The 16,863-nt window shown below is 37.4% G+C and overlaps 1 protein-coding gene and 1 non-coding gene across 2 annotated transcripts; both read right to left on the bottom strand.

The window, feature by feature from the left end:
- Window positions 1-286: 286 nt before the first annotated feature.
- Window positions 287-16,833, bottom strand: LOC119510521 (mitochondrial import inner membrane translocase subunit Tim23). Its single transcript, XM_037804890.1, has 7 exons — window positions 16,588-16,833; window positions 14,230-14,288; window positions 11,362-11,455; window positions 11,056-11,140; window positions 8,655-8,713; window positions 6,762-6,872; window positions 287-805 (listed from the first exon to the last, which is right to left on the bottom strand). Exons 1-7 carry the CDS (start codon window positions 16,691-16,693, stop codon window positions 690-692), a joined length of 630 nt encoding a protein of 209 aa, XP_037660818.1. The 5' UTR covers window positions 16,694-16,833; the 3' UTR covers window positions 287-689.
- On the bottom strand, window positions 9,279-9,481 carry LOC119511048. The gene has a single exon (XR_005212134.1). It is a non-coding gene; the product is annotated as a small nucleolar RNA SNORA74 (small nucleolar RNA).
- Window positions 16,834-16,863: the final 30 nt, after the last annotated feature.

Below are 16,863 nucleotides of genomic sequence, written 5' to 3'. Positions count from 1 at the left end.
AAGGAGATTAGTTAATAAATGCAGAATTAAGCACGACTATTGGACAGATTATCCCAGCACACTACTCTGATGATAAATGCTTAGCCTGAAATTGCTTGGTTGTTTCGTGTCAACTCTTGGAGAAAAAGCTTTCCTAGCTTTTAATGCACCAGTAGCCTCTCATTTCAACACAAACCTGAAAACATTTGAAAACATGTTGCTTAGTTGGAGCAGAAACATGCCAAGAGTAACTTTCAAGTCATACCCGGGTAAGCGTTTTTAATGGAAACACCCAGTAGGCTTATGCTGGAATTAAGACTGGTTCTAATTTTACCCTTTATTGGTAATATATGGCAACACTACAGTTCAGGATCATTAAATGACAAACTTGGTAAGTGTTGACCACAAACTTGGCCTGAATTCTGGGAGCAAGTGGTTTTCCAGTTCAGGGGTAGCAGAATGTGAACGTGTGCGGGATCTTCACCTAGAGGCGAGAAGCACATTACTCAGTGAGCCATCAAAGGACCATGGCCCCTCATGGGTGGAAGGAGTGCCAGTCCTGGTAAACCATCAGCAATCTTCATCACAGCAAATCAGAACATCCAGTTTTCAAACTAACTGTAGGTAGAAGAGAGAATAAGTCCAGATTGACTTATAAGTTGATTTGGATGACTATTAAAGTGTCCTCCATTCACGACTCGGCAAAATCTTCAGAGTGACTGCTGGAGCAAGGAGCCTTTCATGTGCTCCCAGTTATTATATAGTGCGTAGAGGCTGGTAAGTGTTAGTCCTGCTAAACCACCTCGTGCTACCCCCCGAAGACCACCTGAGAGAGAGAGAGGGAAAAAAAAATGCAAAAAAAAGAAAATGAAGCAGACTTGTATAGTGTCCTGGCATCAAAGGTTTAAACAAGAGAGTCATAAAATTGAGACACCATTCATGTTCGTAACTATTCCATCCAAACAGGAGGATCAATGTTATAAATACAAGAAACTAAAAAACTAGCCCAGGAGATAAATCCACCAAATCACTTGTTTATAAGTCAGCTGAACAAGACAATATGAATACATAAAGTATTCCATATTTTCATATTAATTTTTTACAGTATTTTAGTTTAACAAATAAATTGTCAATTTATTCCTAATCTCATTGGCAGTAATGATTTTATTTACTCTATTGATAGGTTTACTATGCAAGTCCCAACCAGAGCAGTCATTTCCTCCAGGTCCTACTGTTCAGAACTTCACGGTACTTTTAGTGGATTTAAGGCTGTAATATAAACAAGTTGACACTCTACATGGAAACAATAATTAGTAGCTATCGAACTCTGCATTGGTCCTCTAAATATTAACTTTTAAGACTCAAGAAACAGTGTTGGTAGAGAATGCTATAATCAAGCTTTGCCTTAGGTGCTGATGACTCATCAACACTGCCCCCCACACCCACCACGAGTCACCTAGCACCACAGTTGAAAATAATTCAAAGATTAGACTATTAACTACTAACCACAAAAAAACTTTTCATGTGAAGGAACAAATTTGAAAAATATTCCAACCTGTTATTTAAAAATAGTCCCAAAGACTAATAAGAGGAAGCTGCAGATAAATTTCTCAATAGAAAATGCCCTAACCGTTTGTGGTTACAAAATGTCTTGTAAACTTAATGTGGTGAAGACCACCCAAGAAAGACAAGCAACTCCACAGGAAGAGGGGTGACCAAAGAAACTTCAGAAACTACTTATTATATACTCTTCCAGCTCCACAAACAAGCAGAGATCTTAAACTTCAGGAAGCCTTTACTGTACCTACGGAGTATTTGTTTCAAGTCGTCTGTTAGGAAGACAAAGGTGGATGGAGATGTGGTTCCAGCAGTTACTTTGTTAGATAACCTTGAGCTCCGTACCAGTCAATTCTGTGAAGTTCAGTGAAGCTGCCGAGTTACACTTCAGAATGAACCACTTCTGCAATAATGTCCTACAAGCTGGCTTCACCTGATAAGATTAAAGGACCACTCCCTCTAGGAATCTGGTCTGAAGACTTCTGATAGCTAACTTGCTTCGGTTCTTCTCAGGCTTCCAGTGGAGTGCCATAATTTTCTCTCAAACAGACCCAAACAAGCTGCAGACACCATCTATAAACAGCTGTCAAATATGTGTTAGGAGGAAACAAAACATTCTAAAAATAATCACTAATCAGAGTACAGTCACATGTAGACTGTAGACATGGCAGATGAATTTGTAACTTGTATTCAATGTGGGTGAAAAATGACAAAAATTGGAAAATAACGTACATTCAACTTGCTAACTTGGAACAATCTGCTCAGTTTAGTAAGGATCTACCTTTTGTCTTTGACCAGTCAGTCAATAAAAAGCTGTAGGGACTCAAAGTGAACTGTCATTACAACAAATTCCTAAAATAAAAAAATGAACTGTTAAGAGGCACAGGAGACTAAACATGGCTAAACGATCTGCTATGGCTTCAATATGGCTCCGTTATTAGACCAATGAGGGTTCTCTCCAGCAGGTCACCAAAATGTAGTACTCCATTTTGAATCAACACAAAAAAACAAAGTACCATATTTTTGCAGAAGAAATTTCAACTTCAGAAGAACTCCCCTGGACCTCTAGAGCCCATTACATATCTACAAAACTTTGAGGTCTGCCCACTGGTTTGGAAATAGCTGCAAACAGTTGCTTCCTAAGAACAAGGGAGGGACTTTCACACCAGCTCTTGGCTTTCAAGGGAGTGCTCTTTGGTGTAGGCATTAGGGGTGGCATAATGAAGATGGGAAGTAGAAGACTTTAGGACCTTAGGAACACCAGTGGCATATTAACTATCCTAAAAGAATAACTGATTTCCCAGAAAGCTTTCTAGTTTGATCAAAATGAAGTTTAGTCCAAGTCAATTAAGCAACTTCCTTAATGGCTAGAAAAAAATTATTTCCAGCAAGAAATAATTCATAGTGTTCAATTTATCATGTGGCTAATCCTGACTCCAGGGTAGCCTTATATCACACGCCAGCCATGTTTTAATTATAACTTTTCCCATTAATTTCAGGGTTTCTAAACTGGAATTTGTTAAAACCAGGGTTGCTTTGTTAAAAGCCTGAGAGCCTCTGCTTTAGGCTTTCTGTAATCAAACAACCTTTGCCCAACTAAGTACAGGAAGTCCATCAGCAAATATACTTGCTTTGGACATAGAGTAACCAAATAGGACCAATGGTCAATCAATAAAGCAAAATACTCACTCACTCTATAAAGCAAAACAAACATGAGACTTCTGTTTCACAGTATCATCTTCTATCTTTTGGATCCTTACAACTCTTCCAGAAGACAAGGGAAAGTATTACCTCTTCTAAAGATAAAAATGAGACCCAGAATATTCAAGTGCCTTGTTTGTGAGATGAGAGCTAACACATTCAACTGAGATTTATGTGAGAGCTGGGATTAGCAAATCTTTTTAAAAAAGGAACAAACAGTAAAGGGCTTAGATGGCCAAAGGCTATTTTGTAGGTACTTAACAAACCTTTAAAACATAACTGTTTAAAAATGTAAGAAAACATTCTAACCTGTAGACAATAAACAGGTGGCTGCCCAGCAAGAGTCTGTGGACTCTTACTTTAGACAAACAGCATCACCTACACTGAGATGGTGACTGAACACCATTTTGTTTTTAACTATAGTCCACAGTTTACATAAGGGTTCACTGACTGTGTTGTACAGTCCTCTGTTTTGTTTAAAATTTTTTTCTAGTAATACATATATACAACCTAAAATTTCCCTTTTTAGCTAAAAAAAATTTTTTTAGCCACACAAATATATAATTCAGTGCTGTTAATTATGTTCACAAAATCAATACCAAAGCCCTAAGAGTTGGAATAAATGGCCTGGGTGAAGATCAAATACACATTTTTTAACATGGGAAAGGAATTATGGTTAATGAGTTATGGTCAAATCCTCAGCAGTAAGTACTTTATGTAACTTATTTCACTTAAAACTCTTTACATAAATAATAGAAGAGAAAGTTCTTGCCTCAGAAGAGAAAAAAAAAAAAAAACCCACTAATTTTATGTCAAATGCTAAATAAGTAATTTTGGTTTCCATTCCAATTGTGGAATACTGAAGGTAAACGATCTTCAACTGATCCAGAATTCCAACAGTGGCTCACAGTTCCTGGCTTACCATAGCTCAGTTCACTGAAATCACTCTAACAAAGGCAAATCAGCATTTTGTTGTTGTTGTCAAATTCTGGTTTAGAATAAACCCAAGTAAACAAAGCACAGAATTATGAATTTTGTGTGGCAGGAATATAAAGAACTTCAACTTCCAGATTCAAGGATTTGGAAAAATTAGGCACTAATTTTAGTAGAGCCAACATAAACCGTTAAGAAGTTTACATTTAGGGGAGTGGCTAATTCCTGCCCACTTAAAGTATTTCCAATTGCCAATGTACTCACCAAAAATAGAAGAAGAAAAAAGGAAGGGGCTTAAATGAAAGCAGACACGGAGCTATTTTGGTTGGAAGAAAAATCACGAGGAAAAAATACATGAGGAACTGGGCAGTTTGACAGACTAAAAAGAGGCTAATTTAAAGGAAGAACTCTGATGTTGTGGTTGTGGTTCGGGTCTATCCAATGCTTATTTAACAAACTATGTAAATATTTTTCAGAAGGTCTGAAATGTCATTATTAGATTTCCTGTGGCATATGACCAGGAGTTCACCAGAACAAAAACAGCTGTAGTTTTGCTATCATCTGTGAGCCTGGGAATCCTAAGAAGCCTGGTCACATATCTTTAGGAGATAAGGCCTCAGAAACCAAAAGATAGGGGCATAACCCCACCCCACCCCCAAGATTACAAAACCCCGACCTCTGTCTTCTATAAGAAAGTTGGCCTGTACAAAGCAAAGTAAGTAAAAATAGAAGGATATACAAATTCACTACTTTGAATTAAGCTATTACCATCCAAAGAGATGTTAAAACATTCTATTTATCAGTACTTAAACAGAATGCCAGGCCTTCAAAATTAAACACAGTCTCTTGATGACTTCTTTGTTTCTATTACTGGCACCAACATTCTTCCAGTAAGTAAAAATTCATGTGCAAATGTCTAACAGCCATAATGCATAAAATGCTTCAACAAATCAGTTAAACCACAACTCCCCCAAAATGGACCAAGGTATGACAAAGCACTTCAGGGAAGAAATACAAATGGCCACAAAACAACACAAGTTGCTCAGTGTCACAAGAAACCAGGAAATAAAGAATGTAGAGGGAAAAAAAAAGAAAGAAAGAAACCAGGAAGAAGCAAAATAAAACATTAAGATAACATTTTTCACCAACTGGCTTAGAAAAAAATTGATGGTAAATGATACTTTATATTGGCAAAGGTAAGCAAGTGCTTTGAAGGGCAATTTGGCATTAGTTTTTAACATTTTAAATACACAGATTCTTTGCTCAAGGAACTAGAATATCAGCAATCCATCCTCAGGGAGAAGGTGGTACGTGAAAAAAGAAAGGAAGAGAGGGCTGGGGGTGAGGAAGTACATGCACTGGATGTCTGGGACATGCAACACTAGAAAAAGTTAACAGCAAGAAGGCAGGCTCTGAAGGGGGGGGTGTGTGTGCTTGGTGTATCAGAGAAACAGTAAAGAATGCAATGGGAAGAGTGGTATAATCTGGAATTAGAAAAGTGGCAAGGAACAAAATCCTATCAAGCCTAGAGCCTCTGATGCCACAGTAAAGAACCTGGCTTAAATGGACTTTCTTACCTTCTAAATGCCAGCATTTTCACTTATTATAAGCTTTAAAGTGTTTATTTATTGTAACTTCCAGAGAGTTAAACATTCACCCTTCTAATGTGTACAGAGCCTACACCAGGAAATGTTAACTTGGGGTTTATAAACCCTCTAAAACTTCCGTATAAGGCTCTCACCATGCACAAGAAAGCCACCACCATAAAGACTAAGAATCACTGGCTGAAAACAGTCCCAAAAGGATACTAGTGTGGGAAGTCAAAACCTGATATATTTTAGAGTCTAATCTTGACTGAAGAACTGGAGTTGCAAGTAAGGGACAAACGGAGGTGTGGGAAGCCCAGGATAGCTTCTTGTTATGCTATTCAAAATCACATGTATTGCTTTCACAATACAACAAAACAAGGAAAGGAAAAAAAAAAAAAAAAAAAAAAAAAAAACAAGTAGGAAATATAGCCTTCTACTTTCCCCTTACCATCTCCCCTCATCCAATCGGTGGTGAAGTTCACCACCTATCACCCAAGTTGAGGTCTTATCACAACCCCAGGACTTCTGTAATATTTCTTATTGACCATTTTGACTTAGGCTTCCTGCCTCCAATCTCTCCTATCCCCTATTTCCAGTTTAATCTCCCTCAAAGGAGGGTCTAATTTAAATAGTCCCTGACTAAAATCCTTTGATGATGACACACTGCCTTCCAAGCTAAATTTAAATTCCTTAACCTAGCCTTCCATGCTCTTATCCTGTCTTTCTAGACATTTCTCCCACACTTACCTTATGCATAGTACATAGAACAATGAGATAAACTTGAAATCCAGTCCATCCTAGGTCCCAGCTCAACTGTTACTACCCCTTCCAAGAATTTTCCTCGATTTTTTCCTTTCTCTACCCTGGAGTGAAAAAGGCAATGGGCTTTGGAGTCAGGCCAGGCTTTGATTAGCACTAGGCCACTTAACAGCTGTGTGTGAGCAAGTGCCAGTAACTTAACTTCCCATGTATGAAGATGACTCTGCGTTTAACAGCACCCACCTGTGCATTTATACAACATGCCTGTCATGGTTCCAGCCGCTATTGTATTGAGGTCATCTTCTGCACCGCGTGTCTTCTCGATGATGACACCAAATGCACTATAGAGCAAAGCTACAGGGGAAACAGATCAGTAATAAAACAATGATTAGAAAACAGTATGGCAATCATATACAGGTGAATTTACCCTTTGGACATAACTGTATAAGCATTCAAAGATCACTGAACTATATTTTATAATAGCAAAAACCTGGAAACAAATAAAATGCCCGTCAAGAGGAGACTGATTGAAAGGGACTTTCCATGTTATGGAAACACTATATCCTCACTTAAAGCATGTGTTTGTATTCATGACTCTGACAGGTTATGCAAAGAAAATGTCTGGAAAGATTCAGAAGAAACATTAATAGCAGCTATTTCTGGAAAGCACCGCTGGGAACATTTTAAATTTTCACTTATATTTTATCCATAATAGCTATACTTCATATTTAAAAAAAAAAAAAAAAAAAAAAAAAAGGTATTTCCATTATAAGAAAAACGTAATTTAAAAAAAATGAGGGTTATTTCTCATACATTTAAAAACTGTAACACTAGCACCATTTAGTTCTAACTAGGTCTTCCTGCAAACTATTCTTCTCCTATACTTCTAAAGGTTCTTATCAACAATGAATGCATTAAATTTTCTTACCCTTTCTCAAAATTAGCCACATTTAAACTGCCACCCCCATACCCCTCAACACCATTACATCAAGCTCAGGCTTACAACTGTTCTCTCTCTTGTGATGGTTTTATATTTCTATAAAAGCTCATCTTCCTGTTTTAACTTATTGAAATGAAACTGAAACATGAGCAGAGCCTGGTGATTAACCACATGACAACAGAAACCCCAGGGTGACAGCCATCCACATGTGCTTGGTGCTGAGGGGATTTCTGGGACCCAGGACTTTCAGTGCGAAAACCGGCAAGTCCCAGGCAGACTAGAAGGCTGATCTCTCTAGGTAACCAAACAACCCAAAGGGAATGAAGGAGGGTGATATGTGTGGGGTGGGGAGAACATGGGTGGGAGCAATATATGGAAGCGGCCATCGTTAGGATTCCAAACTCCAACTCTTGCTTCATGGTATGACAATGTACTGCTTCCAAGTCCTGTGACAAAGCTGGGATCTTACAACATTACAACAGAGGTTCCTACTATCTATGCAAAGAAATATCTACGTGTCCCCTTAATTACTCTGCCACAATTAAAAGATTTTCACTTTCAACTAAGTTCATAAAGAAAAACTTACACATTAGGGTATAAGTGCCACAAATACACACTATGAGTAATTAAAAGTCAGCAATTCACAGAAAGATTATGATATGAATGTATTTGGTTCTGACTTAAGTCATCAACTATTACCAAATTACCCTTTGCCTAGAACTACAAATGTTTTCATTATCTACAAAAGTTCTACCACAACTGCAGCAATTAAGTCTGTGAAATCTACTCAGGTAGACAGACAGACTGCTGAACAAGCTATTACGAAAAGAGCAAAAGCCCTGGATTAATCTGTCACGTTTCCCTACCCTGAACCTTTCCTCACATACAAAGCTCTCTGCCTTGATTTAAATCTTCTGGGTTTCATTTAATTCAAGCATAATTTTATTTGCTGTCCTGCTTGGACAGAAGAGCACGTATGTTTAAAAAGATTAAAAGCATTCAAAATTATATTGGCACCTGGAATTATTTCCTTAGTAGTTCATCGTCTTTTCCTAAGTAGCATTTACACTATTTACCAAAAGGAATTACATTTTTTTCATACCCTAGGTACAGAATTTTGGTTGATCAAATTGTAAGTGACACTTACACATTCCTTCTTTGCACTGACTATTTATTATCAAGCAATATCTACTTACCCAGAGAACCTAGAGTATTAGCCCAAAGGGCCCCTTGCCTGGTCACCATATTCAAAATCCTACCAAAACAGAGAGAAAGGATCTGTATTTAGAAATCACTTTTTCCTCACGTATTTTTTTAAACCATAACAATAACTATTTAAAATGCATAAACCCAAGCTACAAAGTTTCCTTAATTTTAAATTTAAATTAATATCTCCTTAGAATGCAACAAAGATGACTCATTTTACATAAATGAAGTAAGGGTAAAACTTCCAACACTATGGGCAAATGACTGAAGAAAATTCTTATTAAATTTATGCAGATTCTTAAGCTTCAACTACGAAGGCTGTGATTCATAGCCAGGAAAGGACTTTGTAAAGAAGTTTACAGAAATTGATCTGTGTAAAAATGCCATTGTAATGATGATGAACTAGCCTGATTTACTTTCAGGAGGGGAATATAAAGTATATACTTAGAATATAAACTAGAATCAAATTACACAATATAAAATAGATCAAAGAACAGACATAAAGTAGATCAAAGAAAAGATATAAATTAGATCAAAGCATTAAATATAAAGTAGTATCAAAGATAAACAAAGAGAAGGAAAAAGCTAGTAATGGATATGGAGGAAGCACAATCTGTGTCTGCTCCCGGACTAGCACTAAGCAGCCAAAGTGAATGCTCAGCACACTCTCAAGGAAGCACGGCTCTACCTTCCACCAGTGCCAGCCGCCACCAGAACAGTGGCGAAGGCAGCCAGATGACAGAGACAGACATTGCTCTACCAGCAGTGTAACACCATCGCAGGACACGTTCTGTCTGGACAGCTGACTACTGCTGGAAATTAGAGAGTTACAGTGACAAACAGGAAAAGAACGTGTTTTATGTGATGCTCTAAACTAACAAAAATTTGAATTACTTCTAAAAGGTGAAAAAATTGGCAATGTTTACAGAGAACTATATTAAGTAATTATGTTATATATAGTCTAATGTATTTTAATTTCAGCATGTTTTTTCATTTGGAACATGCTTTAAAAACCATTACGTTCTTTACTGTATTGCTGGTAGCACTGCAAATTGGTAAAATCTTTGGGAATTTAATTTAGCAACATAGCTCCATTTATTGGGCTCTTACCTACTTCAACTTTATAGTGTCTCTTGATAAACCTTACAGGCAGAGATTAATAAAAGCTCTCCCCAAACCAGAGAACTACTAATGAAGCTAGGATTTGAAGCCACATAGATCTGCTTGGCTCCAAACGTTGTCTTCTTTCCATTACTAAAAGCTATCTCCCTTAACTAGGAAGGTAGACTGATTATAAGAACATAAAAGATAAAGATAAAAAGTCTGATTAAAAAAAGCGCAAATCAATGCAACTGCTTCATAAGAAGTTAATAACTATTATTTTCTTAAAAAACAAAGGTTAGCTTTTCTAGGAAAGTCCACTTTCAAATTGATAGTAAATAATTGAGGAAAGATTACAGTTCACTATACTATTCTGTCTTCTTTTGGGTACATTCAGGAGTCTCCATAATACAAAAAGTTAAAAAATTTATTGGAGCAAATGACAAAAAATATAAAGAATATAAACAAATATATTCAAGGATCAAGCAAGGGCAGCAAGCCATTAAAGAACAGGAGTTCTTGGTTATCCAAGGTCACCAAAGGTCTAACTCCAGGACACCTGCTGCCATCTGCTGGCTAAACGACGTCAGAAAGATGAAGTTTAAAAAGTGGCCTAAAACAAAACCATCAGAGTACATACAGACTCCATTTATAAAAAATACAAAAAAACACAAACTAAACAGTATGTTATCAACAGGAACTGACGATGTTTTATTTCTTAAAGAGATGAACATATACATTTTATATACTCTCCAACTCTTTTAATTGTCAACTTTCCCTTCTCTGCAAACTTGTTTTCTGAGAAGACTGTCTTATTCTTTTTAGAGCCACCTCTAAGTTCTAGAAGTTACACTTAAGTTGTCTGTAGCTCTATTTCAGAAATGGAGAATAAATAAGGTCAAGTGGACTGACAGCAGACCTAGCAACCACTCTTACATGCTTCTTATTTCGTCAATACCATGACCTCTGGTTCCGCATGCAACCCGAATAACCCAAATATCATATTCATAATTCATCAATTTGGAAAGCATTTCATATAGTACTGAAGAAAGGAAGAGGTGTTGCTGAGCTAATTTAAGTTGGGGTAGCACCAGTTGTTTGAGGGACAACTCAAAACTCACTCCTTTTTAATACCCAGACTTAGTAACCTGCTCCCTTAGTTCATGTTATTTGGAGCAAGATAAACAGAAAGACAAAAAAGTAAATCAAAACTCTAAATATCTGTAATGTCAAGGTTGTACTCATCACACTCAAAAACACCATTACACTGGCTCATTACATGAGACTCACTGTACATTTCTTGGTTTTGACCAGGCCATGGTTTGCGTTTCTTTCAGTCCTAGTCGTAGACCGTTCATTGCCCCAAATGCAGCCCCTGGTAAATTAGAAGGACAAAACTTATTCAACTAATACAGCCTTACATTCATAAACAAGTGCAGTTTAGATTCTTTTTCATTGTTATTTAATAGAAAAATACAAATTTAAACAATAATTTTTAGAACCTTGAAACCAATATTTGAATTGCTTTTGATTTCAAGCACCTTGGACTATTTGGATTGAGGATACTTAAAAAAAAAAAAAAAAAATCACACCCACCTGTCATGCAACACCCTCCAATGGTAAAGAAGGCAAGTTCAAATCTGCCCCGGGTTTTATTAGCTCCAGTAGGTAAAATAAACTCATCTGTATCCTAAAGGGATAATGAAAACCAGGCTGAGCTCCCCTCAAAATACAGTATTTGCAAAGTGTTAATTTTTAAAGTAGTTTTTCAGAAAAAGGAAAACCATACTTTAACCCAAACTCAACTCTACTTATTCAAATAAAAATAAAACTTTCTGCCATAACAGCAACACCCAAAGCAAAGTGAAATGAAATTTACAACTTATAGTATAATTATGACCTTTAGATATTAAGAGAGATGTTCATTCAGAACTGTTTCCTTTGTTTCCCTCTTAATGTAAGCCTGATGGATTTATGTATCTACCTTAATGATGAAGCAGCAGTGCATGAAAGAGAAAGGACAGCTCTAGAGAAAGGCACATTGATAGCCATGACTACTAGTCTGCAAGAGAAAATAACTTTCATTCTGTAGCAACAATTTACTGAGCACCATCTTACTATGTGTAAGACCAAATGATCATTAAAAAACAAGCAAAATCTGTAAAAGTACAGCAGTTTGGACAAATTATGCAAAGGCAAACACCTTCTTAAAGTTTGTAATTGTTTGGGGGACATATTTCTTTGAGAATCTTAGAATGCTATAGACCCTCTTTCCAAAAAATGCACACACAAAATATGAAGTGAACTCCTTGAAGGCCACCCAACAACCCTAGGTTAAGAGAACAGTAAGATAACCGATTTTGAAGAGAGTCAGTACATTTTTATGAAGAACACATTCGATTCCTTTTCCCAAAACTTTCCATACTAAAATGGTTAAAATAAACGTGAGGGTTTCTTTCTGGCCTTTCAATTCTATTCCATTGATCTAATCTTATGGCATACTACAATGTCTTGATTACTGCAGCTTTGTAATCATCAGTTTGTGTCCTTCCATTTGTTCCTCTTTAAATCTTCCAATCGAAGAACTCAGAATAGCTCTCCATTTATTTAGATTGTCTTTAATTTCTTTCAATAATATTTTGTTCTTTTCAGAATATAAGTTTTGCACCTCTTTTGTTAAATTTATTACCTAAGTGTTCTATTTCTCTTTGATGCTGTTATATAAAAGGAATTGTACTCTTAATTTCATTTTCAGATTTCACTGCAATGTATAGAAAAATAACTGATTTATGTATATTCACCTTGTATCCTGCAACCTTACTTAAAACTCAGTTATCAATTCTAAAATTTTTTAGTCAATTCCTTAGAATTTCCTTTACAACAAGAATATATTATCTGCAAATAGAGATGGTTTTACTTCTTCCTTTACAATCTGGATGCCTTTTATTTCATTTTCTTGCCCATTTGCCCTGGATAGAACCCCCAGCAAAATGTTGAATAGAAGTGGAGTGAAGGGATATTCTTAGTTTGTTTCACCGTTAGGCATGACGTTAGTTGTGGATTTTTTGAAGATGCCCTTTATGAGGCTGAGGACATTCCCTTCGATTTCTATTTTGGGTGTTTTTATCATAAAAGGGTATTGAGTTTTGTAAAATTCTTTTTGTGCATATACTGAGATTCTTATATGGTTTCTATCCTTTATTATATATTGATATGTGTGCCGGTTTGAATGTATTGTGTCCCCCAAATGCCATTATCTTTGTGGTCTTGTGGGACAGACGTTTTGGTGCTGGTTAGATTTGCTTGGAATGTGCCCCACCCAGCTGTGGGTGGTGACTTTGGTGGGATACTCCCATGGAGGTGTGACCCCACCCATTCAGGGTGGGCCTTGATCAGTGGAGCCATATAAAACATGCTGACTCAAGGAGACTGAACGGAGTGCAGCTGTGAGTGATGTTTTGAAGAAGAGCAAGTTTGCTAGAGAGGAATGTCCTGGGAGAAAGCCATTTTGAAACCAGAACTTTGGAGCAGACGCCAGCCATGTGCCTTCCCAGCTAACAGAGGTTTTCCGGACGCCATTTGCCATCCTCCAGTGAAGGTACCTGATTACTGATGTATTACCTTGGACACTTTATGGCCTTAAGACTGTAACTGTATAGTCAAATAAACCCCCTTTTTATAAAAGCCAGTCCATCTCTGGTGTTTTGCATTCTGCAGCATTAGCAAACTAGAACAATATGATATAGTACATTAATTATTTATGGATGTTAAACCAACCATGCACTATTGGAATATACGTCTATTACTGTTTGAAGCCTCCGGATTAGTTTAGTCCAGTATATTACAAACTGAGCTTTTAAGAAACCTGCCATTTACAATTTTACCTGTGTGAATCAGGATTTTCTCCATACTGAAAAACCAAAAGAAAATTGAGAATGCTTACTCATTAAATTGTATATCCCTAATTTCAAATGTTTGTGTTCACCAGACATTCCTATTATTATAAACTTTTTAATAAAATTATAAATCTGATATAATAAAATAAACTCATGTAATAAGATACAAGTCCTTCCCCCCCATTTCCCATATATATATATATATATATATATGGATTCCATTTTAAAAGATTCCCTGGCTTTACATTCTCATTTACTTTTAATTTGATATTAATGATTTCTTGTAACTTTGTAATCACTCACCACAATATTTATTCTTTTTATTAATTCCTTGTTGTTTTAAGAAAATAAGTCTTAAGAGGAAGTTAATCAACTGGTTTCAGGAGATGTAAGACAAGTACCTAAGATTTGTGAGGGAAAAAAGGGGTGAATGGAGACCAGAGACTTGGAGCCTCCAGAAGTACATGTCATACACAGATCAAGTCATCATAAATACCCAACAGTTTTTCAAAATGGTAAAATAAAGCACCAACCTAGAAAATTATAAAAGGACCAATCTTAATCTTACCTGCACAAGATAGCGAGGATCCACATTTAAATAAGGAGACAGAGGATTCATACCAGTTACTAGGGAAAAAACAAAATGTCATATTGTAACAAAATTCTTTAAAGTTATTTCATTCAGAGTTAATTCAGTTCCTGATTGTTACACAGATTTTGTAATTTTGATTTGTAGGTTCACTGAATATAAATGCCCCCCCCCCTTTCTTTTAATGCTTACCCTCCCTATCTGGTAGGCTGGGGGTAGCCTCCTTCTGGGGCTCTCAGTCCCAAACCAGGTCTTGCACTGGTGGCTCAGGTTCTCATATCAAGAAGATACTGACAGTACCATAGGTCACATCATCAAACTAGCAGGAAATATAGCCCAGGTCAGTTATAGAACTAACTACTTTCTATTTTGCTGAAAAAATAAGACCAACAGGAGATAAATTCCATGGGAAAAAAGGTGGTAGAGTCTGATGTCTCATTGTGTGTTTAAGGAAGTTCTTTCAGATCTTAAGCTGACTGTTGCTGTCTTGGCAGAGAAGAGAATTCTTGGGTCATCACCATAGGGATGGGGTATGGACTAAAGAAAATGCAAATCTTCAGAGGGCCAGACCTGAATTTCACTAACTTAAAGAGAGAAAACTTTATCTAGGAAAATCAACTTTCCCAAATAAAAATCTTTTAATACTTCTATATCTCAATTGATTGCTCACAAATGTCTACATTACCCATGACTCTTGTCTTCTTTATCAGTTGAAAGTCCTATTCTATTTTCAATATTTTACCACCATCTCTATTGCTTCCACCCTAGTCCAACATCAAAGTCTCACCTCGACTACAGCCACAGCCTCCTACCCATGTGGACTCGCTTCCTCCTGCTCCTTCGATTCAATTTCTACAATCACAGTGAGCTTTAAAGGGAATCAGATCACATCACTCCCTTACTTACAACTTTCTAAAGGTTTTCTCTATACTTGTAGTCAAATCCAAACTCCTTACTATAATTTACAAAACCTTCTTTAGCTGTGATTCACAGCCTCTTCGAGCTCATTATCTCCTCTAACACTCCAACTCCCTTGCATTTGCACAGACATACTGACTTAACTGTTCCTCAAACATGACTGTTTTGTTTAATGGCATGTATACCTCTCTGTCCGGTCATAGCTCAAACGTCAGCTCCACTGAGTGGCTACCTCTGATCATCCAAACCAAAATACCCCTCTGCCCCATCACTATCTCATGATCCTGTTTATTTCCTTTACAGTATTTATCACTATCTAAAATGCTTTTATTGGTTACTTGGCTCACCTCACTAGGTGCTTTCCATGAAAGCAGGCATCACTTCTTTCAAAACAAAAAACTGCTGTAGGACCGCACCCTGAAAAGCACCTGGCACATTGTACGTGCTCAATGAACAGTGTTCACCTCCCAGTCCCTCAATTTACCTTCAAATATTTAACGTAATCAAGCTAATATAATGCTACTCTGTCAAATTAAGAAGTACCCTTTGTGTTCTGAAACTTACAGCTCCTAAGACTTATTATATATCTGTGTTCTAGATTCAATTTTGACACAAGTGAATGAATACGAAAGGGCTTTTTTTTGTTTTTGAGTGTACAAGTCCTGTAGAAACACATCCAGGGATTCTCAAAAGAAAAAATACTTTTGTAATGGGCTTATCCACCACCAACTTTCTATTATCTTTACGACCAACCTTCTAACTTACCAAGCTGAATATCAATAGCTAGTAAGTCTCAAAGACCTGGAATACATATTCCTAGGATTGAGGACAGGGCTCAGATAGGGTAGTCATGCCACTGCACTCTTCATCTTGCGTATTTCTTCTCCTAGAATCCTTATTTGGTTTTTCTCTTCATGTCTGTCTATCACCTTTAAAGTACTGCTCACTTCCCAGCTCTTCCATATGGTTTCCTGGCTTGTCCCAACTAAAATTTCTTTCCATCTTACACACATTATTATTGAGTGTTTTGCCTTTGGGCTACTTTGGGGTTTCGAATATGTGACTTTGTGCTAATAAACTATTTTCAGACTTGCTATATGGGATATATTTACTTCTAGACCTGTGCTCTCATGGTACAGCACACAAGCAACGCATGCAAGAAAAGGCACGAGGATTGGATACACAGTGAACAACACAGCAGCATCTCCTTAGTTCAGGTCAATCTCAGAGAACCTCTCCGAGATTCATGGCCCCCAAATTCGTTCAATCTTGAAAGAAACACCCTAATCACTCCCGGAGTTGAGGCTTGTGAGCGCCCCACCACCACTTTAAAAAAAAAAGGAAGGAATAAGGGACACCAAAAGTTTGTGTAGTCGCAGAAATGAATCAGAAATAGTCTCAGGTAGGCCCGATACTTACGGGGAACGCCAGCCAAATCCGCGTGCGAGTAACCAGCTCCGCCGGCTCCGAAAAAGCCGGCCAAGCCCCCGGTGGTTTTGTTTCCGCTTCCCCCGCCGCCCTCCATGGTGTGCCTGCCCGTCTGCTTCTCGCCGCTGCCTCAGGCTGAGGTCTTCTGCTCGGCCGTTGCGCCTCAGTAACCGCGGGAAGACCCGCGTTACCACCACCTCCCTCACACGCCGACCTTCCGGGCGGCAGCGCCCGCTAGGAGCGCCAACTTCCGCTTTGCGACAGCGT

Source organism: Choloepus didactylus, chromosome 15, assembly GCF_015220235.1.
Source record: "Choloepus didactylus isolate mChoDid1 chromosome 15, mChoDid1.pri, whole genome shotgun sequence".
NCBI classification, from domain to species: domain Eukaryota; kingdom Metazoa; phylum Chordata; class Mammalia; order Pilosa; family Megalonychidae; genus Choloepus; species Choloepus didactylus.
This window is presented reverse-complemented; position numbering and strand designations above follow the sequence as displayed.

Excerpts from the sequence above, each read along its gene's own strand:
- LOC119510521 (XM_037804890.1), bottom strand. The coding sequence starts at position 16,693 with ATGGAGGGCGGCGGGGGAAGCGGAAACAAAACCACCGGGGGCTTGGCC. Across the intron at positions 14,289-16,587 it reads GGATTTGGCTGGCGTTCCCC|TAACTGGTATGAATCCTCTG; the intron begins GTAAGTATCGGG and ends TTTTTTCCCTAG. Across the intron at positions 8,714-11,055 it reads TCAAAACCAAGAAATGTACA|GATTTTGAATATGGTGACCA; the intron begins GTGAGTCTCATG and ends CTGTTTTGGTAG.